Source organism: Ochotona curzoniae, unplaced genomic scaffold (assembly GCF_017591425.1).
Source record: "Ochotona curzoniae isolate NIBS_2020 unplaced genomic scaffold, NIBS_Ocur_1.0 contig_2927, whole genome shotgun sequence".
NCBI lineage: Eukaryota > Metazoa > Chordata > Mammalia > Lagomorpha > Ochotonidae > Ochotona > Ochotona curzoniae.
This window is the reverse complement of record NW_024465654.1, coordinates 2,444,290-2,468,857: the sequence shown is the minus strand read 5'-3', so window position 1 is coordinate 2,468,857 and position 24,568 is coordinate 2,444,290. Positions and strand designations below refer to the sequence as shown.

General features: G+C 45.5%; 1 protein-coding gene across 2 annotated transcripts in view; it reads left to right on the top strand.

Annotated features, from left to right (window-relative positions):
• The window catches only part of ANO2 (anoctamin 2), a 246,767-nt gene that overhangs the window by 14,115 nt on the left and 208,084 nt on the right, over positions 1 to 24,568 (top strand). For both annotated transcript variants that reach the window (XM_040979008.1, XM_040979007.1), the window contains exon 3: positions 21,902 to 22,000. In XM_040979008.1, coding sequence (XP_040834942.1) covers positions 21,902 to 22,000 — 99 coding nt within the window. The remainder of the gene's footprint in view (positions 1 to 21,901; positions 22,001 to 24,568) is intronic.

The window sequence follows — 24,568 nt, the reverse complement described above, 5'->3', positions numbered from 1 at the left end:
ACTAAGAAATTGACCCAGGAAAGGAAACATGAGCCAGTGATCCAGCATGTTGAGCTGCTTCCCAGGGGTGGTGGGTCCTCATTGATTCAGACACTGTTGGCGGAATCTGTTGGTGAGCAGGTGAATGGGCAGCTATGATTCTTATGTAGGTTTTGGGGATCCTTCATAAGTGACCTCGAATCATACATTTTTACTGATGGTACTACTGTGTCAGGTTGAGTTACTTACTTAAATAATTTAGTGCTGGAAGATTTAACTTTGGTGTCCCTATATTTCAGTGAATTTGTCATTACATTTCATTGGTGCTTGAAGTAGTGAATGTAGCTCTTTCCAACTCTGCATTTTATTAATGCCTTGTCCTCCTCTGCTGTTTGAACAAAGAATTCAAGACCAAGTTTTCATTCTTGCTTTGAAGAGGTATTACACTGACTATCAAAACTTTTTTTTTATGGTTAAGTATACATGGCATAAACTTAGCATTTAAGCTGTTTAAAAAGCACAGTCCTGTGGTGCTGAGCATACTCACATGGTTGTGCCATTTGTGCCACCCTCACCTTCGTCTCTGCAACATACCCCTCAGCTGTGTGCCCCGTACACCCCGATCTCCACTTGTACACCTTCCATGCCAGCCCTAGCGGGCACCTGCTGCTCCCCATCTCTGCGCATTAGTCAGCGGGAGAATCCTCTAATCTCTGTCCTCTGTGTTCTTTGGTTGAACTTTGGTGTAATGTCTCTCAGGTTCATCCCTACTGTCACAAGTGCCAAGATGCCTTTTGAGACTGAGATAACAGAGATAACTGTCGTACACACACACAGTTGGTTCATTTTTTCCTCCATCCAGACACGGTCTTTGCTTGCTCCTTTGGGGTGCACACTTCCTTGGGAGGGTCAGAACAGCTTAGATTGGCAGGTTGGGAAGGGCTTGAGCACCACCAGAAGCAAGTAATGAGCAGTATGTCAGGATTCGGTTTGGAGCTCCTTGGTCCACCCGACACCTCCTGGGAAGCAGAACCTGCAAGTAGTCCTGGTTCCCTTGCTTATGGAGAGAAGAGTGGCAGAAAGCTCCAGAGAGACAGAGCAGGGAACGTTTGCTTTGTCTTTGGATGGAGTTAGCCTCGATGGACTAACTTCCCATTTCTAGAGAAGGTGTCAATTTGTGGCCAGGGCCTGCTGCCAGATGGAGGTGAGAAAGCACAGCAGTTCTCCCTTCTCCATAATGAAGATTTCCGAGATCCCCAGTGGATACGTGAAACCACAGATAGAACCAAACCTCATACATTTACTGTATTTCTTCCATACATAAATCCCTATGCTAAAGCTTCAGGGTTGATTTACAAATTAGGCAAGGGAAGAGATTAACAACAAGAATAATAAGCCACAACAACTATAAAATGTGCTATTGTAAAAGTGAAGTGAACGTGAATTTTCCCAAAGAAATCAAGAAAAAATGCTAATGTTTTCAGACCCCAGTAGACCATGGTAAGACCCTGGTGAAGAGGGCATTGTACCATTTTAGGGCTCCTAGTTAAATAGGGCATCCCCCAAGTCATCCCTTCTGTGGCTCCTTGAAGATTGCTAACTTCTAATGATCTTCCAAAGAATGAAGGGCAGTGTTGCTCAGTGGTTAAGGGCTTACTTAGCCTATGGGTTTAGACTGTCTAGGCTGGAAAATTAGCTCTGTCACTTACAGGTGCTCAGAGGAAGTTGCCAAATCTTTTCCTTGGTCCACTTATTCTTTCAGTCCCCGAAGGAGGAAGAACGATAGTGTCTACCTGCAAAATTTACTCAAAATTAAATGTGATCCTATGTTCAAGGCCCTTTGTAGTGCCTAACAATGTAGCCAATTGCTTATTATATGTAATTATTCTCACCTGCTTTTATTTTTGCAGTTCCTTCCTTTGATGCAACCTTGGTCGTGTATCAGTAAGCATGAGCTCAGACGTAGCCTGAACTGTGTCTTTGCTACATTTTCCATTCAGTTCCCCACTTCTGCTAAACCTTGCAACCAGCTCACCGACCCCCAAGGCTTGGTGAAAGCTCTGACACCTTGTAAAGCCTCACTCCTTCCTAATAACTTTTGCTGTGAGTCAGGGGCCACCCTGAATGCTTACACTTCCAGACCCCAGAGTGGGGAAGGGTTGGTGGCTGCCACTGGCTTTGAAAGCTTCCAGGCAGTAGGGGTCAACCAGAGAGGTCAGCTCCACCAAAAGGCATTTCACTCAGCTTCCCTGAAATAGGAATATTAGTCTGACACAGGGCCAGCATAAGCTGGACCAGAGGGAGATGAAACAGTGAAGCAAGAATGTACAGCTTGCTTGTAGCATCAGGCAATAGATGATTGCAGCAAATCAAAACCAGACTTTTGACCGCGGTTCTGACAATGGTAGATGGTGTTTGTACCTCGGTACTCCCCCTGCTCTGCATTGGCATCCTTGCCCTCCTCACCATGCTGTGGGAAGCCAGTGTACCTGCTGACTTCTTGGCACTTTGATTTGGTCCATTGTCAGTCTGGATGGTGTAGAACAGTCTATAGGCCTATAGGTCTGACACAGGAAGGGGTAAAGACTTTTGCCAGGTCTGGACTTGACATTCACATTGGCCTGCAGGTGAGTTTGGCCAGGTAGACGGACAGGTGAGCATGACATTGCTGAAACTGAAGCCACCCCTGAGCTCTGGGCAGAGGCTAGTCATTTCATCCTCTCATGAATTTTATAAGGTCCTGTGGCAGCAGCTAGAATCACTGTTTCTGCTGGCTCTTATCTCGGATTGCCTTGCACCCCACTTGATGAGAGGCCCAGATTTAAAATACCTGTTTGACTGTTGAAGGGGAATGCACTGCTGCTGTTCAGTGAGCAGAGTCTAGGGGTGGACATCCTGGGCTACCAGTCTCCCTTGCTTACTACCTGAGTGACCTTATGCCATATTTTCAATGTTCCTGTTCTTGATCTGTAAAATGGAGACTTTCATCTGTGCCTAACAGACTTGATGTTAGGATTTAGAAAAAGCATGAAAAGGGCTTGGAAAAGTCTCTGCTGTGCTGTGCTTAGTCAATGAACTTGGACTCTTCTAATGATCATGAATATGTAGTGCTATTTGAAGTGCATTAAATATGAGCAAAAAATGACCCATGAGAATGGTCATCACATCTAGATTCCTCATTCAGTATATAGACTGATGCCCGGAAAGGCAAGATGTCTTGCCAAATTCCTGTTTCAGGCAATGAAGCAGGAGGGACTTGGGTTCTGGTCTAGGGCTCCACATGCTGCTTCACCAAGGGACCCACCCCATTAGTTTGGAGTCAGTTGCTTAGAACATTCCAAGTCCAGACTGCTGAACAGAAATCAAACACACACACACACACACACACACACACACACACACACACACACACACACACAAACACACACACACACGGGCACATATCATGCACTCAAGGAGAGGAAGGGGAAGAGATTTCTTCCATTCACTGATTCATCCAGGTCTGAGCCTGGCCAAAGCCAAAAGCCCAGAATTGAACATTCAAGTCTCCCATGTGAGTGACAGGGGACCTAGTACCTGGACCCTCCTCTGATGCTTTACTAGGCATATTATCAGGGAACTGGCTCAGAAGTGGCACAGCCAAGACCCAAAATGGTCATTGCCTGTGGGATTCCAGAGCTGCAGGTGGAGGCTTAATGTGCTGCGCTACATTGTCAATCCCTATTTGTGCTACATCTGATTGACAGCGTATGTGGCGGAGCTAAGGAAAGTTAGGGTGCCTATGAGACAGGCAGCTCAGCAACGTTGCTGGGGCTGTTCGCTCAGTGTGGTTGTGAATTTATGAGCAGGCTTTGGGACAGAAGGCTTGTCTAGGTTGGGTTCATCAAGGAACCTTCTTTAGAGGTGGGGTGATATCTGTCTCCTACCCTGGGTGAACCTCAGCTCCCTATTTAATTGATCCTAGCTTTCAGCATCTTAGGTGGGGACTGGTAGGAAGCTGAGAAAGAGACAGTGTTAATGAGCCTTGAGGATGCCACAATGCTGTATGCTGGAGAGTTTCCAGCGAGGCATGTGGTAGAAGGTTGACTGTCCCTAGTGTCAGGGCCCACTGGTGGGACCCAAGCAGGAGAGCCACAAGAGGCATCTGTCCTCATAACCAGCTTGCAGTTTTGTGTCCCCATCCAGGTCTTAATGTCTTAAGCTCCTCTGTTTCCCCTTGGGGGCGCTGAGGACTGTGAAGAAGTCTAGATGGTGTTCCTACCCCCTGATAGATCAAGGTCATTGCCTTTTCTCCTTCCCTCAGCCTGCTGCTGTGGACTTCACGTCAGGAAAACAAAGACAGTTCTGTTTGGGGACGTGGGCGACTCGGCTGTGTCCTTAGTCTCCATTGCTTTGCTCCTCCTTAATTGCTCTGCCAGACCACCCAGCTAAGGCCTCTCCCATCTTTGATGTCGGCTTCCTGCGAACCTTGGAAAAGAAGCTCCATCACATGACTCGAGTCCTTTAGCCACCAGTCCCTCTGATGTCTGACCAAGTTATGGACATCCTCTGTCCAGCCAACAGGCCAGGACCTGAAGCTGGCACTGTCCCTATTCCAGGCCTGTGAGGGGATGTGCAGATCGAAGCCTTGCTACTTGAACGTATCACTGACATCCTCATGTTCACTATTCTCTTCCCCAAGAAGTAGGGAAGGCAGAACAGAATCGATTTTTGGAGTCAAGACCAATGGAATCTCATCCTAGAAAATCGTTGGAAGCTTGACTTTCCCATTTGTAGCCTGGAGACTATAAGCTTAATGTTCAATCTGTATCTCCTACTGGTATACCTTAGGTTCTAGCAGAGATTGTGTTAAAGACAGGTGTTATTTATTTCAGATCCAAGTAGAGGTAAGAGATTACAATGAATGAGTTGACAACAGGCCAGGTAAAACCTCGGGATAAGCCCGTAGGAGTTGTGGCTATTTCTTTCCTTTACATCCTTAAAGAGACCCGTGGAGAATATGACTCCATGTTTGTTTTTAGTATCACTCAGCCTTGACCTTTCTCTGTCAAGAGTGATTTACATTTTAAATTCCATTTCTCTTCTTTCCCTTACTACTTTACCTACCCCACCCCTCATATTAGTCCCAAAGAGTTAATTTGATTCTCTGGCACCAGCCAGGAAGTTTCTATTAGCCAGTACTGGTCAGTCCAGGATGAGCATTATTGAAATTGCTAATTTATTTCAATAGCTTCAGTCTTCAGCCTGGAATGGAACAGTAAGACCCAAAGTGTTCCAGACACATTGTTTATGTAACAGAAGAACATTCTTCCAGCTGAACTGTATGGCTATTGGATTGTCTGGTTTGATTACTAACGCTCATAAGGGGTTTGGGTTTCTTCTGTTAGAGCTAGGGAAAGTAAGGGTCCTCAGACCTCTTAATTATTATGTTATTCTCCCCCTGACCTCGATCTCTTTTGTAGTCAAGACTTGCCTTCTGCAATATTTTGTTTGCATCCAGAGAAAAGAGTGAAGCTGTAGTTTTCACAAAAACGAGTGCTCAGCATATAGCTTGGGGAGAAATGATCAGATTGTCCCTTCTGAATTTCAACTGCTCTGGCTTCAAGAGTGCTGTTGATTTTATTATTGATCATTGAATTCGATCTGATGTCTTTTACAGAGACTTGGCTCTGAGGCTATGCTGTTGGCTTTAGGGGCAGCTGCTGTGTCGATGACAAGTTTTTCCATTCCTTACGCCAGGCAGCGAGATGTGCTAGGGTAGAGGCTCACGTGCTCCTCCCCTCCTTCTGGAAAGCTGGTTTGGAGGCAGGCATGTGTGGGCTTCTTCAAATTCAATGTCGCACATTCACAGTTGCTTTGAGATCCTGCCAGAGGTGGGTGGTAGAGATGGAATGACCATTGGAAGAGTCTTCTTGGTGGAACAGTTTTCTGTGAACTATGCATTGAATTCTTTTTAAAGATGTATTTATTCTTATTGGAAAGGTAGATTTATGGAGAGAAAGAGAGAGATCTGCCATCTTCTGGTTCACTCCACAATGACCACAACGACCAGGGCTGAGCCCAAAGTCAGGAGCTTCTTCCTGGTCTGCCATGCAGGTGCAGGGTCCTAAGGCTCTGGGTCATCCTCCAGTGCTTTCTCAGGCCACAAGCAGGGAGTTGGATAGGAGGAAGTGGAGCAACTGGAACGTGAACCAGTATTCATACGGGATCCCAGCACTTGCAATTTAGCCAACTTAGTTATCATGCTGGGTCCTGTGTATTGCTTTTTTCCCTCCAGATTGCTAGAATATTATATAACCTGACCTGGAGAAAAGACCTTTTAGGCCTTTGTTTATCTCTCTGGCTATGGACGGAACTAGGCTGTAGAAAGAACTACTACAAATCCTGGTGCTTCACTGGGGATAATCAATATGGAAGCCTGTCCTTTTCTCCATCCATCCACCATCCTTTATCAAATTCTTACTGAATTCTGAGAACTCTGCTACTCTTCCCCCTATTAATTTCTTTGGATACTTCTGTTCTTTGGGAGTCTATTTCAGCCTTTGCTCAACGTGGCCTTTCTTTGGCATTGGAAATAGCAGACTACTTTCTCGTGCTTTTCTCCAGGTTTCCAGGGTCTGTAACCTGGATTCTTCCTTAGTTTTCTTCTGTTTCTGTGGGAATTCGCCTTATTTTTCCATGTGCCCTCATCTACCTGTGAATATCCATGTTTTCAGGGTTCTGTCTCTATCTTTTGCCTCTCCTTTCTCCTTTCCTTTACACGCCTTGCACACTCCTGGTCAGTTTCATCTGTTTTTACTGTTATTTAATGATTCTTATATGATTTTATTTAGTTGTGGCCTATCTCAAATTTTCTATGCTCTCACATCCACCTCTTGAACATAAATGCCCAAATATCCAGAAACATTTTTAAATTTAGCATGTCTATAAATGAAGTCAACATCTTCTCTGTCAAGCCTTTAGCTTCTTCATTTCCCATATGAGTGATTTCTCTATACCAGAATCTGTGAATCTTCTAACTCCTCTTGCCTGCATATGGTGTTACTAGGGAATAATAGTCCCATTTCTCATGTCTTACTTTCCCATTGTCAGCATCCTAATCCTAGCACTCTTTCTCTCCCTTGCACCATTGTACTGCCTCTTCATTATTTCTAGATTTTGTTCTCTAAGCCATCTTTATGCCATTTGGCAGGAATCTTTCTAAATGCAGATCTCATCAAGCTACATTCTTATTTAAACAGCTCTCTACAACATGTAAGCCTCTAAGAGCAAGTCCAAGCTCTTTGAGCAGGTCTCATTGAGTTTTCATGATCAGTCTTTTGCTCACATCTTGGCATCATCTCCAGTGACTCTCCACACTGCTGCATGACTCCAGACACACAAATACCCTAAGTTGCACTTAATCATAACGATTAAATACTATTAAATACTATGACCAGGATAAAATACCAAGCTCCAACTCATTGAAATGCTTTAGCTGATAATAAGAACTAAAATCTCCAGTGGTCCGTTTCCTGATACAGGCACTGTCCATATTGCCTACGTTATGGGAATGCTTTGTGTAAATGTGAACAATAACCTTATAAGGTTGACACTCTCGTTATGCAATAAAAGGGAGAATTGAGGCAGAGGAAAGTTAAACAACATGTCCAAGGTTTAATATTTCTAAGATACTAAATGTACTAGCTTCCTAGGGCCCCATTAAACCAATGGAAGTGTTGGTCTTCTGACAGTTCTCGAAGCCGGAAGTCCAGAATCAAGATATCAGCAGGGTTGGTACCTTCCGGAGGCTGAGGAACAGTTCTTCTGTGTCTCTCCTTGCTTCTGACGGTAGGTGATTGGCATTTCTTGGCTTGGAGCTGCGTCACTGTAATCTGTGCCACCGTCTCCACGTTGCCTTCTGCTCTGTTATGTGTGTCTGTGTGTCCTTTATAAGGATTCCAGACACTGGATTTAGGGCCCCTGGTTTCCAGGATGACCTCATCTTAACTAATTGTGCCTGTGAAGATAAGATCCGTATCTTTCCATACAAGATCATTTTCTGAAGTTGTGAGTGGATATGAATTTGGTGTGGGGCTAGGGAAGAGTCAACCCACTAGACTAACCATTTACTTCTTACTTAAAATGGGGAATTGGTAAAATGTCTGTATTTTTTGTCCATTCAAAAAAGATAAGTGGTATTAAAATTATGTTCTTAGAACCAAATTATATTTTAGGATACATTTCTGTCCATTTTCACAGGCAGAAGAGGGGACTGGGCAGACATTTCTTCCTCAGCTTGCCCTGGCCCTGCTCCTTAGGGCGAACAGAGACTGACTGACATCACCATTGCTCGCTCATGTCCCTGCCTGGCCTCCAGTCTAACCAAACACCTCGCGTTCTTTCATCCCTTCTTTACCACATGAGGCCTTGAGCTCTATGACTCTCAGCTCTCTGAATGGGCTCTGATTTGTCCATCCTCTTGCAGTGGTGGTCATAAAAGGGGCTCCTTTTTTCCGTTGTTCTAGATGCAGCCTGGGTGACATTTACTTTTCATGGTGGCCACATCTTGCTGCCCACTGTCATGATCTTGAGCCAGTGTTAGCCTCTGTGTGGCCCATCTTGCTCTTCTGTAGAGCAGCTGGGGGATCATTCCAAGCACAGAGCCAGTTGGGGACCTGATGTGTTCGGATGGTCTCTGTCACCTGGACAGCACAAGGGACACATTAGTAGCAGATCTTAGGCGTCTGCCACAGGTTCAGATGAAAGGGACTGGAACCTCCACAGATGTCTGCCTCGTAGGGCTCATCCCAGTCCCTGGAGGGCTATCAGTCGGGGATAGTTGGTGTGGGAGGGGAGGAAGGAATGGATCCAGGGGGTGGAGTGTCTAGTCTAAACTTTTGATCAGGAGATGGTTCTTTGATGTAGCAGACAGAGTTTTCTCCAAGAGCAGTGTTGAGTCCAGCGCGTCCAGTTTGCTTTCTCCCGCATTCTCTGACAGGTACAGTCCAAATGGGTGGGTCTGGGTTTCTGTGATGGGCTACCTCTCTTTGGGGCATGTTGCTCTTGACAGCTCATTGTCTGTCCTAGTGATGCTCTCCTTAAGTACTGAGACATGAAACATGTACCATCAGCTCCGAGCATTCATGAGGCAGCCATTTAGCAGATATCTGTCATGTGAAAGACACAGCATTGTGTTGGCAAATTGCGTTCTTCAAGCCACACCCAGCCTTTTGTTTATAAGGTCATCAATAAAATTGTCTTGAAGTTCAACTGCACTCATTTACTTACACTTTTTCATGACTACTTTTGTTGAGTCAATGCCAGGATTGGGTAGCTGTGAAAGAAACTGTGTCAGCAGGTGAGTCTTCCAGATGAAAAATAGGCGAAGAACTTGTTTTTTGTTTTTTTTTTTTTTGTAATTTCTGCATGTGTGGTTAGCATGCAGAATTCACAGAAAGATGAACTGGAGCAGCCGACTGAGGGAGAGCATGGAGATGTGTGTGTGTTTTTGGTTAGGAAGTGACTCACAAAACATGGCAAGTGGATGTGAGGAATGAGGAACTTGGAGGATACTGTGAGCCCACAGGTGTACTTTCAGGGGAACTGAGAGAAAGCAGAGGCCCGAGGTTAAGTGTGTGGCAAAGGGTACTTGGATGTGATAGCAGAGGGGACTGAGTGAATCTGCAACTGTGAGGTGGTGACAAAGATGATTCAATCTACAAAGCCCCAAGGAATCACCCAACATAGGGATTGGAGAGATCCTCAGGGTTCATAACACCCCACCATTTTACCTCACAGGTGAAGGGGAATGCAGGGAGCGAGCTGACTTACTGTGAGCATTAAGCATTCATTAGCATGACTGCATTAAGCAGACCTGCTGCAAAGTCCTGACCTCCAAACCAGGACTCTGCCCCGATCGTGAACTGAGTCCTTCAGCATTGACCTTGTGACCTAGGTCCTCCTGGGAAAGAGGTAGGAAGCACAAGCTCCATTGCCAGCATCCCCCTTCTTTCAAATTTCCTACAGCCTTTCTGCTCCCAGGCTTTTCTCCTATCTTCTTGTTTGGTCTGGGAGCTTCTGGATGGCAGTCTGTGCTGAGTCAGTTCTGTTGGCTGCTCCTACTGGAGACTGGGAGTCTCAACCCTGAACCCTGATGCTTTGACTACAGCCTTACAAGCATGGAAGTGGGACCTCCAGAGGCCTTCTGGGTGAAGGTTGGGGGCATGACAATGTCACAGCTGCACAATGTCACAGTGCTGGCTGGTGTTACCAGGACTGGGAGGCTTTCTCATGAGCACCGTGAAGCTGCCTCAGAGCCTGTGACTGACTTGGCAGCTTGTCACATAGGTTAGGGCCACCTGCAGAGCCTTTCCTCCCACACGCCTTCCTGGCTCAGAACAAGGAGCTGCTTGAGATGCTGATTCTCCCAAGCAGCCCCATTAACTTGAGGAGGATTCAGTCGGGATGCCATGCATCTTCAGTGATGGACAGAAACACCTCATTTGTCCTGATGTGTTGACGGAAAGGCTAGACAAGCAGCCAGGGAGGACTCTCCAGCCCAGTCCAGTCCTCATCACCAGGACACTCCTCCCAGCCTCCCTCCCACTTTGAGTGGACACTGCTTAGCTTCCTTTGGCTTGCAGGATGGCCCTCAGCCCAAACTCCTCCAATGAGGCCAGCTGCATCGGGTGTGGACAGACTGGAATGCAGGGGTAGTAGGGGCCAAGTGAGCGGGACAGTTTTTGCCCACAAGAGCTCCAGATTACTTTGACATCTGTCCAGCAACTCAAAGTTGTCCTGTGTCAATGGCTTTGCCAGCCTAGTGTGTCAGCCAGGGGATAGCATGAGGTCAAAGGTCAAGAGTTCAGCAATATCAGGAAGAGAGAGAGAGAGAGAGAAGCTTACCTTAGGCTCCTTTGGGCAAAAATACCGCATTTCCATAAACGTCTCAGTCCCTATGCCCTTTGTCTGGTCTTAATAGTCTTGTATGTAAGGATGGAGTCCTGGCCCACTCTGACTACTAAAGCTGAGAAATAACTAATGGCTCTAGTATGAGTATACTCTATCACTGAAGAGAAGTATGTCATATGAAGAGACTTTCAGAAGTTCATGGAAAAATCAAAAGGAAAGTTAAGTATGTTTTGGTGTCAAAAGTTTTGAAATTTATGCATAGATTTTTCTTGTCTTTAAAAAAATTTTTAATGTATTGAGTTTTAAATTTTATCTGAAAAGCAGAGACAGAGCTGGGCAGAAAGCTATTCCATCTACTGACCTGCTCTCCACATGCTTGTAGTAGCCCGGACTGGGCCAACCCAAAGTCAGGAGCCTAGAGCTGTATGTGAGTCTCTTGTGTGGATGTCAGGGACTCAGGTGTCTGAGCCATCATCTGTTGTCTCCCAGGTGATGCGTTAGCACCAGTCAGGTGCTGCAGTTCGACCCCTTTTAGCTCTGCTTCAGAGAACAATTTTGAGAGCTTGCTCCACTGCAGGGTCTGTGCTAGCTGTTTTGGTATTTGAGATTTGGTGATAAGCAAGACAAGGACCCTGTCTCCAAGAAAGTATTGTTTGATTTGGTTCTTTAAAGATACTCTTATCCATAGGAGGATTTGCACTTTGGCCAATCACCATTTATGATCCATGTAGGTAGATTTTTGCAGATTACGTTCTTGGGTGTGGGCTTTTGCATTGGCGCACCAGAAGGGACACAATGTGCTCATCTCGTATCTCTCCCACTGTTCTCCCATTGAGAAGCCCCTGCAGTAAGGTTTGGAGCCATGGTTGGCCCATACGATACCTTTGTGCCAGATAGAAAAAGAACTTCCTTAAGATGATCTTTTTGCAAGAGCATTTAAAAAAAAATTTGCCTTTATGTGCCAATTTTGCTAGATAAGACATTTTACTGTTACTGGCCAAAAAGCTGTCGTAGTAAATATGCCCTTAAATATCAGATGTCGGGCCCGGCATGGTGGCCTAGTGACTGAAGTCCTCGTCTTGCATGCGCTGGGATCCCATATGGATGCCAGTTCTAGTCCTGATGGCCCTGCTTCCCATCCAGCTCCCTGCTTATGGCCTGCAAAGGCAGTGGAGGACAGCCCAAAGCCTTGGGACCCTGAATCCACATGGGAGACCTGGAATAGGTTCCTGGCTCCTGGCTTTGGATTGGTGCAGTTCTGGCTGTTATAGCCACTTGGGGAGTGAATCAATGGATGGAAGATCTTCCTCTCTGTCTCTCCTCCTCTCTGTGTATCTGACTTTCCAATAAAAAAATAAAATAAATCTTAAAAAAAAACCCAGGTGTCTTCTCTGTGTGTGCCGTGCATGTCCTGCACTGTGTGCTGTGGTTAGGATGCACACCAGTGTTCAGCAGAACTGGTATTTGGCAGCTACATTCTCATTTGGCAGGAAGGTGTCTTGTTTTGCGTAGCATCTTTGATCTTTGCAAATTTTTTGAATATGAGGATTGAGAAAGGACCCTGGGGAGGAGGAGACAGGAAGACAAAACAGTTCCATCTAGATTGGGATGATCCCCAAGACTCTGTGTTCTGGGTCCCTCCTGGGGAGCTTTGTCCATCAAACTCTGTGGTGGAGTGACCGAGAGCCAGCTCTCCAGTCTGAGGTGCTGAGCCCACTCCTGTCCTGCAGGAAGTCAAAGGGTCTTCAGCGGGAGGGGACCTTTGAAGTTCAACTCTATTGCTGGACAGGCAAGTGAAAGCAGAGTCCAGGGAGGTTCTGGTGTGAGTTTCCCAAGTGACAGGCGGCAGAGCTGATGATGGGACCTGGTCTCTGTTGCATCAGCTAGACTCTTGTCAAGTTCCTGTCTGCTGCCAGGAATGAAAGAGAAGGGCAAGCTCAGGTGAGCAGGAGAGACCTGGCTTGCTTTCTCCAGAGACACCCAAGAAACTTGGAGTATCCTGTTGGCTCAGAATATAGAGTCCCTGCTATGTGTAAAAGGCAGGCTGGAACCCCTCCATCCTTAGGTTTCTTGGAGGGAGATTCAGCCAACCCAGGGTGTCTCCTGCTTTCCTTTCCTATTGACCTTGGTGCCAAAGGAGGCTGAACTTCCAAGTGAGTTTTTGGTGTTTGTACTTTCTTCATCTCTTAAAAACACACATTCTGCAAGAGCTGTGACGTTCTTGGATTGATGAGGGGACTCCTGGTTGTTCTTCACAGGCGCTTGACAGTGGCCCAAGGCAGCAGCTGGGTTGCTCTTGAGGGCTGGTGAGCCTTTTCCGACTTCTCTGTGGATGTGTTATGCCTTGTTCTCTTGGTTATCTGTGCCTGTGATGGTTGAATAGGGAGCTTGCAACTGAAAGAGGGTGTCTGCCTTGTGGTGAGGACTGGAGTCTGGGAACAGCCACACCTGCATCCTGATTAATCAGCTGAGCCATTGTCACGTGAGGGACACAGTCATCCCCTGCTTTCCTCTAAACTTGTTTCTTGCCCTCTGGTTTGCGTTCTAGCATAAACAAGAGCTAGACAGACAGACAGCTTGCATTTTATTCAAGGATTACATGCATGAAGCATTGTAGCAGAATCATGACCTATGGATGATAACACAGATGTCTCAGGTTTGCCCGTGACCTTTTGTCTTCCTTCTCCTTCTGGGACATGTCCCATTAGCCCTTCATTCTAGGAGGAGACACGCTGCACTTTCTGCTGGTATCTTTAAGGCCCAAAGATTTTCCATTCTGCATCATGGTGGGAATTTTTATCTCTGGCCAGTGGCTTCTGTTCAGCCTGCTACTTTCAGTATAACAAACTCCCAAGTGAAACAGCTCTCTTTCACCCCCATACACGGTGATGTTGCTCAATCCCACGGCAGAGGCTTATGCTTGGTGGAATCAGCTATGATTTTCCTCATGTGGGACCCATGTGGCATATATGGCAGGCAGTGTTTGAAGTTTCTATGTGTCTTTCCCCTTATCTTTAACAGAGGTACGGTTATTACATAATCAGTTTCACATATTTAAAATAAAATGTGGGGTTTTAAAAAAGTGTATGTATTTATTTTAATTGAAAGGCAGAAAGACAGGGAGAGACGAAAAGACATACAGAGAGATTTTCCATCCACTGTTCACTCTTCAAATGGCCTTAACAGCTAGGGTGAGGCCAGGCTGAAGCCAGGGCCTGAAACTCCATCTTGATTTCCTTGTGAGTATCAGAGAGTCAAGCACTTGGGTTGTCTCCTGCTGTCTTGCTCAGTGCATGAGTAGGAAGCTGGATTGGTGATGGTGCAGCTGGGACCAGAAGCCATTCTGATACAGCATGTGAGCAGTGGAAGCGGCAGCTTAGCCTGTGGTCTCACAACGCTGGCTCAATCTGTTGAGTTTAGACATATGTAAACACTTGTAAAACCACCCTCTGTAGTCAAGATATTGAATGTATCTACCACCCCGAAGTGTTTCCATATGTCGTTTTATGTAGTCTGTCCTTCTCTCTTTTAAGTAGTAATATTATTAAACATTACACTTATTTTTTAATATTTCCTCTTAGCCTTAGAGAACTTTGATGACTTTTTAGAAGAGACATCTCTGGTGGGTGACAGAGCTGTGCTGCAGACCAGGGCCACAGGCCCTAGCAGCCCTGGGCTTCCCCTGACCTATTTTATGTGGTGAGAATTATTACCCGTTTCTTTCAGGCTTGGGATTTCTCAGACAGAAGGAAGTCCGGAGCACACTTAACTATAGACAACCAGTTGTGAACTCCCAATGTGCTATTTCTTGTGGGGTACCACTCTGCCCTTGGTGGGCCTCTGTAGCTCAGGAATTAGGTAGGGTTTGTGCTTTTGATATAGGGGAGGATCTGGGTCCTCAATTTTCCTGGGTCTCCCCACCCTGTTCTCTTGACTGGAATTTTGGGCAGAGGCTTCTGTCTGGTGTGCAGTGACTGTGCCTGAGAGTAAAGACTGTGGGAATTGGCCCAAAGGACACCTTTCCTGGGTGCCCATCCACTCACAGGGCAAAGGTGGTAAATATTCAACCTATTTTTGGTTGGATCTGAGTTGTCACGAGACACGTCATGCTGCTGATCTTTGCAGGCTCTCAGAGCAAGGGGAGGTCTCTCTCAAATGAATCTCTGCTTTCACTCTACCACCCTTGGTCCCAAGGCCACTCTTCTGGGGTCGGTGCTGGTGGCTGTTCTTGTCCCAACCTTAGCATCACCTGACAGAGCTCCTTCAGCTGTATAGACACTGACAGAATGAACTGGGAAGAGTTCCTTCACGTTCTTGATGGGCGCACTTCCTTTGGTCTTTGCTGGTCTGGCTTGAGGTTGGCAAGATCTCTGAGGGTTCTCATGGAATGCGTTTTCCCTCCTCCCCTCTTCATCGCCTCCATGCTCACCCCTTCCCCACACACGCCCTTCTTCTGGCAGTCCTGTCCCCTGGCCACGATGTGCTGCAGGTGATGTTCTCGGCTCGCAGCAGGGCTCCGGACCAGAGTACATGCAGGCCTCCGGGGGTCAGCTTGGAGGTGGCTTGGCAGGGCTGTGGGGAAGGGAGGCTTGAGGAGTATCAGTTTCCAGTGTTTGGCTGGAGCTGCGTCCTATTCACTCTGGCCTCTCTAGAGGCAGGACGTGGTCTTGTGCAGGCACATGCAGCCTTTGGATAGCAACAAGAAGACATAAACAATTGGGATCATCTCACCAGGAGTCTGGAAACGTTGCTGGAGTGCTGGAAGGAGGTGGCTGGAGGTGCAGGTCCCCTCCCGCCCCTCCATCTTCCGCCCCCATCCATGAATTGCTTATGAAAGGAGGGACTACATGGCTGCCTATGGATGTGTTGGGATGTGTGAAGTCACCCTTTTACGGATGGAACCTCGTGCCAGGAGATGGGTTCCATTCTTGACTCTGTGCTGCTCATCAGCTTTGTGTCTTTGCCCAGGTGATTTAGTATCCTGGGTGCCCACTTTTATCGGTTTCTGGAAAGATAGGTTAGGTGTCTTTGGATGAGTCTGGAGCCAAATAATTCTGCTTCTTCTGAAACTTCTGTGTGCTCATGAGCTGGCTCTGCCTTGAGCTGTCAGCAGGGGGATGCTGGATGGCTCCATGGCACTTCTCTATTAGGCAAATAAAGATGACAAAGACTTTTCTGTTGAAAGTTTCTTTCATTTCCAAGTATCCTTGATGCATTTCCTTCATGCCACCCTACCCCTATAAGCCTCTAAGGCAGGCATTTCCAGGTTCAGCTTGGTTCAGGCAGCTTTGTGAGCACCAGAATAAATTTGTACCAATGCATTTGACCTCTAGGTAGTGGTGATCTGCAAATGTCAAAAGGATGTACGTTATCAGTAGATCTGGAAAAGCCCTCGGGTAGAGACTTGAAATCCTGTAGCTGTAGGGATGAGGAAAAGCACTCAAGACCATTACATTATCCTTTCAAAACTGAGTTAGATTTAAATTCTGTTGGTCAAAGTTCATGGGATCCAACTAGGACCAAGTAAGAATACACTGAAATTGTAATCAGTATGCACTGAGCATTTAGTATATGCCAGCACTGTGGTGGTGGTCAAGGACAAAGCAATGAACAAGACAGACGTGTTGTTTGTCCTTGTGCGAGGCTAGCCTGGAAGACAAGAATTTCATACCTCACCATGTAGGGAATAGTGTAGTGAGTCAATGCTGTGAAAGAAAAGGCAAAGAGTTGTGCAGGCAACAGCAGAGAACCAAGCATTGTCCAGGATCTCAGCAGGGTCTCCCGATGCAGGGAATGCCTACTCTGAGACCCGAGCAGGAGTTGGCTGGGACTGAGGTGGAGTGAGAACATTGCAGCCGAGGAGATAGACAGTGAGGAAGCTGACTGGAGCAGCTGGACACACCCATGAGGAGGGCTGAGTGGGTGGAGCTTGGGATGGTTGGGGGAGGTCCTGGTGCCACTGACAAACGTATGCTTTCAGATGTGCAGCTGAGTTAGCTTTAAAGAGAGGAAGGGAAGGAGGCAGAAAGCGAGACACCAGCTGATGAAGAAGGACACAAGTTCAAGAGGGGACACTTGACATGGCCGCTTTTGAACTTGGGTTGCATTCGGGAAACGGACCTGGGAAACCAATGGGGAGCATGAGCTGAGAGTTGGGTGACTCTGAAGGTCAGGCTGTGGTTGAGCTGTATTCATTTCCTTTGACCCAAGTACTGACTCCCTCTTCTTGGGTGCCACTCCCTGATGCCCAGATTGGAGGAATTGAATTTGTAGGGCTTTAGAAAGTTGTCATCTCAATGAAAGGAGTTGTGTAATGTTGCGGGGCACTTCACATGTACTGGAGAAGTTTCCTGTTCTGCCGTAGGTTTCTTGCTCCTGGGAGAGTTGCATTTCCCAGATGGGAAACTTGGGCTTTCCTACAGAAATATTTATGTACTGGCTCTCCTCTCTTTGATGAGCAGCACTGAATGTGTGACACCATTCATTCTCTACAAACTTCAATTTTTGTTTCCAGGTGATATTTTTTTCACTTCTTGTTATACTGATTACTTATTTCTAAAATCCATTTTAGGAGTGGGTTATATTTTTTGGTGGCAAATTTCTTACTTTTTATGTTAAATTTTGGGTTGATTTCAGAAAGCTTGTCCTCAAATTTTTCAGACACATTGAATTTTGAACTCATGAATTCCTCAGTTTTTCTTTTCTTCACTGAAATAAGCTGCTGTTTTAATTCCATTCTCTGTGAGGCTTTGAAGTCCCTTTTTATATGTGTGAACCTCCAAATTCAGATCGCTGGGTCAGTAGAAGGAGCTTTTGCATTTGGTGAAGGTTCTGCTCAGGGATTTCTGAGCTGTTGCTTTTTCCTCTAGGAGACAGAGCCAGTCACACCAGCTAATATTTCACATCAGCTCGCATGTTCTCCTTTTTTATGAGAAGGTAACAACATTGCATGGCATGAAAGGAACAGGATGACTAGATGTTAGCACCGCAAAGATGCATTCCAGCTTTTATTTCCCTTTAAAACAAGTTCCATTTGAGGAGAATGGAGCAGGAGGAGTCTTTGCTGGAGACAATGAATATCTCCATGTTGGAAACAATTTTACATTAGTCAAGATATAGTTAAGCTGCAATTGATAGAATCGCTAACATCATAATGGCTAAACAAGGCAGAAATTTATCTTCCACATAAAAACCCAGAAGGACGCCCAGACTTGAATTTGTGCAAAGACTGACAATGAAATCCAAAGTCTTCAGCGAGGAACTTTTTGGCCTCACAGTCCTCCCAAATAATTGCAGCCTTAGCTGAACTTTGACCTGTGTTCACATGGGTCAGAAGTGATGACTCACTGCAAGGGAGATATGTCTTGTTGGATGAGCACCTGCCTGCTCACAGGTGGAGAGAGGAGCAGGTATTTCACCTTGCAGGAAGAGCTCATGCTTCATCCCGGAGTCGTGGGGTTTGAGCCCCAGCTCCGGCTCTTCATTACAACTTCTCACTGAGGCAGACCGTGAGAAGAAGCTCAAACCTTTGTCCCTGCTTTCCCCACTCAGATTCCAGTTCCTGGCTTTGCCTTGGCCTGTCCCTATCTTTATGTGTATTGGGGTGAAAGAACCAGATGGGAGATTTCTCTGTCTGTCTGTCTGTCTGGATATCTCCCTCTGTACCTCTCAAATAGGGTAAGTAAGTGAATACAGAAAATGTTTTTCAATAATGAAGAACACGAGAACGGCTGTCAGGGGACGTCTAGAAGTCTGCCACCAGGACTTTGGAATTTGACCTTTGTTCTCCCAGGTCTCCCTCAAGCTTTGGACATCTGCACTCGCTTAGTGGACATTTGATGCACGGCTGGTTGGAGACAAAGCTGAAAGGTTTCATCATCACTTAAATAAAAACAAAGCACAGTCAGATGAGTAATAGTCTACTTTCATCTTAAGGAGAGGGATGTCACCTTTCACCAAAAACACCATTTCTGGGTCATGCCCGGGGACTGGGGCTGCAGGTCAGCATCACCAACGAATTTTTTTCCTGCCCTTCATTTGCACTCAATCAGAAAGTCTTCATCTACACCCAGGAGTAGCAGTAAGTGATTGATGACTATCTAGCCATCCTGGATATTCCCACCAGAGGCTGACTTGGAGGTTGGGGAAATATCTCACTCAAGGCTACTTTCTGGGTTTCGCACAAACCATGTCCTGTTTTCAAACCAGGAGATTGAGTGTTTGTTCTTTGGACAGCCATGTAAATCCCTTATCTACTCTTAGATTTGGTTTTAGTTAAAAAACATGTCTTTGTGTTCTGCTGGCAGCCCTTGGGTGTGGTGTTTTTCACTTGGTCTAGTAACTTGTCACGTTTATCTCCAACGGGAAGAAGAAGCCACCAAATGGAACAAAATCTGCCTGAACTTACACAGTACTTTCTTTTTAATGGTCCATCGTGTAAGCAGAGAATTGTTTGCATCTCTCCACCTTGGATTGAGTGCTGGTGAGGGTGCCTGGCCTAAAGCAGGGTTGTGGACCATCTGAGCCCCGGCAGGTGCCTCCACCCTCGGACTGACATGTCACTACACATGCAGCCAGTATACATTATGGCTATTGATGTTCTTCTCAAGTGTTTTTAACTGTGGGCTGTGCTGGCCTCTCATTTCACAAATGAATCTTCATGAGAGATTTTGGATTCCTCTTTATTCTTCTACCTTATAAATCATGAGCTTTTGTCCTAAAGTAGTGTTAAGGTTTGGATATCTGAAATACAGAGTGCACTATGGAGTCACCGTTTGAAAAAATCCTAATAGTCTCCCTTTGCAACGTGCACATGAAATGCCTTAGCTGTGATTTCCAGTGTTTATCTGAGCACTGCTGCTCAGTGTTTTTCAGTGGGAGAAGTAGTCTTCAACCTGTGCATGCTTCTCTCTGTCATCGTGAAAAACCAAACGGGGCTGGCACTGTGGCATATCAGGTTAAGCTTCCACCTGCAGCACCAGAATACCACATGGATGCTGGCTGTTTCACTTCTGACTCTGTGTTTTGCTGGTGTACCTGGAAAAACACCCAGAGTGCTTAGGGCCCTGACCTGTGTGGGAGACCCAGAAGAAGCTCCTGAATCCTAATTTTGGACTGGCTCGTCTCTGGCCATTGTGGCTCTTTGGGGAGTGAACCAGGAAGTGGAACATCTCTCTTTCTGTGTTTCCACCCACTGTCCAATAAGTCTACCCTTTAAATAAATAAAACAAAATTTTTTTCAAAGAAAAGGCAGAAACAATGGGGTGATGATTTTCAGTATTATGGTCAAGCCAAGGTTGTAGGGCATGTGTTTTGTTAGCAGCAGGGTCTCTTTCTGGGAAGCAGCTGGGGACAGGTTTTCAAGAGGGAAAACTGGTTTTACTTGAACAGCATTACTTTTACCATATGAAGGGTTGACACCGTCTCAACATTGACCTCCGAGCATCCTGCTTCCCAAAATACACATTAAATCCGTAGGAACCTCCTTGCTCTATTAGCCTGAGTGTCTGGGCATGTGGGAGTGGGTGGGCAGCAGCTGCTGAGCGCTTCCCTCTGCCCAGTTTCCTCGCTAGGACCTAGCTGCCCCTCTGCCTCAGTGGCTTTCTTCCGGGGCCAGTGTCATGGTGACCAGTGTCATGGGAAGACACTGTAGTGTCTTCCCATTGGATGCGTGGATTCCATGTGACTTCAGCCACCATTTGAGGAGGGATTTTAGCTCTTAGCCTGTTTACCTTCTCTCTGAACTTGCAACATTTGTGATGGATTTTAGAGCCTTCTCGCCTATAAATGGGACTTTTGCCATTTTTCTGCTTGATTCTGGTTCTCTTTCATTCTTTAGGGACCGAGTGAATTAAATTAATATCAGAAAAGATTTTTCCCCTGGGTGTACTTATTCTGAAACAATTTAAGATGTTCTGTGAAGATGAGTTTGGCTCTCTCTCACGTTTGCGGCAAGTGCTTGTAACAGATGTGATGACCCGGGCCCTGTGGGTTATTGAATCAATCAGATGTAATTTTCAAAGAGTTACTACTGCTTTCCTTTCCTTCCTGTTCATTTATGGGTGAGATCAGCACACAGTCCAATCTCTTGTTCCATGTTCTGTAGTCACTCCGGAGCCCTGTTCTTGACTTGTGTTTGGGACATTACTGGAGTTACACTATCTTAATTATCTACAGCATCACATTTAAGCTTAACTCGATTCCTATTGAGATTTGGGGCTACAACACAGCCTAACTGAAGGACAAAAGCACAAACTTGAACAATAAACAATGAAAGTATGTGAATGCAGAGCAATTGTTATCTGCTTACTGAGCACCAGCTGTTGCATATTGACCAGTGGTTGTTAAGAATATAACAGTGGTAGTAATGGGGGTATTTGGTGCAATGGTTAGGATGCTAGTTCAAATATCCTCATCCCATATCAGACTGCTTGGGTTCCAGCTCCATTTCTAAGACACTATGGGAGGCAATGGGTTATGGCTTCAGAATTTGGGACCTTGCCACTCATATGGGAAATTTTTTCCAGACTCTTGGCTTCAGCTTGGTCTAGCTCTGGTTGTTGGAAGCATTTGGGGAGTAAATCAGTAGATGAGAGGTTCTCTCTCTGTTTCTCCCTCTTTCTGTCCCTCCCTTCCTTTCCCCTTGTCTATCTGCCTACCTATCTGTTAATCATCTGTTTCTCTATTGTCTGTGTGTCACATCTCATTTCTCTTTACCTCCCTTTTTTTTAAAAACAACTAAGTGGAGTTTCTGTGAAAAGCACAATTACTTATGTTTCAGATATGTAAACAAAGTAGTTGTAACTCTTGTTTTCCTCTGAAGCCACCCGTCTCCAGGGGCCATGCTACTCTCTCTCTCTCTATTTTTTTTAATGAGAATATTCCTGGAACACAAGCAAAGCATGGAAAGAAAACAAAATCAGAAATGGAGTGAGCAATGGGTTCAGACTTCTAGCTTGGGAGAGTTGGGGCACAAGGAATGTCATCTATGTCCTTACAAATGTTTCCATCTCTTCTTTGTACCTTGCAGAGTAAAAGCCAGGGATCCGTCTTTGTCCGGATACACGCCCCGTGGCAGGTGCTGGCCAGAGAGGCAGAATTCTTGAAGATCAAAGTTCCCACCAAGAAAGTATGAGCATGTTTCTCCTGGGGTTTGGGCCTCTGGAAAATAGTCCGGGAATAAAATCATGTGGGATGTGGGTTCTATGGATCAAAATTGTATTTGCCTCCCCGGTTACTTAGCTGTAATGTGGGTGGGATGACAAAGATTTGGAGGGATGGGAACAGAGATCATTCTATGCCAGAGTGGCACCAGTTAGGTTTGAGGAGAAGCCAGGCCTTGCCATAGTCTTTCTAGTATCTCGTCTTTCTGTTCTATCCTATTTCTCCTTGGGGATTCCAACACAGCCAGATCTTTCTCTAGGGTGTATGTAACAAGAGCAGACAGCAAGCCATACTGATGTTTCTAAACTATGCAGGGAAAATAGCATCAAACTTTCCATAAAGATACTTTATTTGGTCATGGTTCTGTCCCTAAACCTTAAGTGATGTTAAGCTTCCATGGTCTGTTCTACAAAATGAAATGTTTCTATTCAGTTGAGTTGAAGCAAATCATCTGAGCAGTGTTTGCAAATTGTTCATGCCAATGTGCTTTCCGTGGAAGTTTGATTCAGTTGGTTAGTGTGGAGTTAGATTCTGGCATCAGTGTTATGAGAAATATCAAATCTCTCGGAGTTTCTGATGCACACTTGGATTGAGAATCACACAGTTGGTGGTGATGGTAGAGGCAGTTTTCAATGAAAATATGCCCTCCCCCATTTCCTTCTCTGTACCTTTAATAAAATTAACCCCCCTTCCACACCAAAAAAAAAAAAAAAAGAAAGAAAAGAAAAGAAAAAGGAAAAGGTGGCTGGTACTGTGACTGAGCTTCTGTCTGTGGTGTAACATCCCATTTGGGCGCTGGTTCATGTCCCATCTGCTGTACTGTGCTCCAGATCCCTGCTTACAGCCTGGGAAAGCAGCAGAAGATGGTTTAAGTTCTTGAGCCCAAGTCTAAGTCTCCTGGCTTCAGATTGGCTCAGGTGCTGGCCATTGTGAACGTTTAGGGAGTGAACCAGCAGTGGAAGAGCACTTTATGTCTCTCCTCTGTGTAACTCTGTCTTTAAAATAAAGATTTAAGTAAATCTCAAAAAGTCTCTATAAAATTTGTTTTCTGATAAAATTCTTATTATTTTAAAATCTTATTTGAAAAGCAGAAAGATAGGGGAAAATGGGAGAGAAAGAGAGAGCAATGAGAGAGAGAGATAGCTTTTCCATCTGCTGGTTTGCTTTCCAAATGTCTGTATCAGCCAGAACTGAACTAAGGTAGCAGCCTGAAGCTACAGTTGAGTGTCCCATATCGGTGGCAGAAATTCAGTTATTTGAGTCATCATCTACTGCCTCCCAGGGGTTAGTAAGCAGGATGTTGGAGCAGAAGTTAAGGATCCAAGACCTGAACTAAGACACTCCCAATATGAGAAGTGGACACCCCAAGTGGTAACTTAACTACACTCTAAATTCCTCCCCCAATTATAATTATAAAATGTCCCCAGGGAATTCCTAAAGTTCGTATTTCCTTGTGTAACCAAATGCAGCAAAGAGCGCCAGAGATAAACATGTTCACAGATTCCTCTTTGGTCCTTGGCAAGAAGGTGAGCTAAAGCCTCCAGCCCACACTGTTGTTTTCATTCTCCAGACTGATCCTGGACAGGAAACGCAGAGGTAGAGATGCTTTTGTTCTTCCTCTTGCCGTGAAATGCAGTCCTGGCTTTGCAGTTCCCGTTCCTGCCCTTCTTCCCTTTCATTTCATTTCATCCCAGCACCCACCACTTCCTCTCCTGATGCCTCCTCTAGCTTCAGCCTCTGTTCTTTGCACACATCTCCTTTCTCTTCTCCCTACTTCTTCTGCTTGTTCCCAACTGAGTCCTGCAAACAGCACCTGCTCACCCTTGTCTCTGCTGTGTCCTTTAGCAGGCATACATGAGAACACAGTTTTCTATGACTCACATTTCTGTCCTCTGCATTTCAGTGACCTATGTATTAGCCACGTAGAGCTTGCCATCTGTAGTTTGAATAGTACCTGAACTTGTAGAGCTGAGTATGATGAAGTGGCCCAGACTCTATTCTGTACCCATTACTGTGTGGTGCAGCGATGTCATCTCACCTCTCTTCTAGGATACGGGAATAATGAGAATACACAGTTTCTCTTAGGAGATGGTTATGAGCATCCAATTCTTTTTTTTAAATAGTTTTTTTCCGTTGCTGTCATGTTGTTTTGTTTAATAAGACCTTCTTTTTCTTCTTTTTTTTTAAAAATTATTTATTTTTATTGTAAAGTCAAATTTACAGAGAGAAGGGGAGATAGAGAAGGATCTTTCTTCCTATGATTCATTTCCCAAGTGTCTGGGACAGCTAAAGCTGACCCGATCTAAGCTAGGAGCCAGTATATTTTTCAGGGTCTCTTATGTGGGTGCATGGTTCCCAGGTCTTGGGCCATCCTCTACTGTTGTCCCAGGACACAAGCAGGGAGCTGGAAGGGAAGTGGAGCAGCCATATGGGATCCTGGTGCATTCAAGAGAGGACTTTAGTCACTAGCTACTGCGCCAGGCTTGCAACTAATTCTTTCTTCAAGAAAGATTTATTTACTTATTTGGAAGGC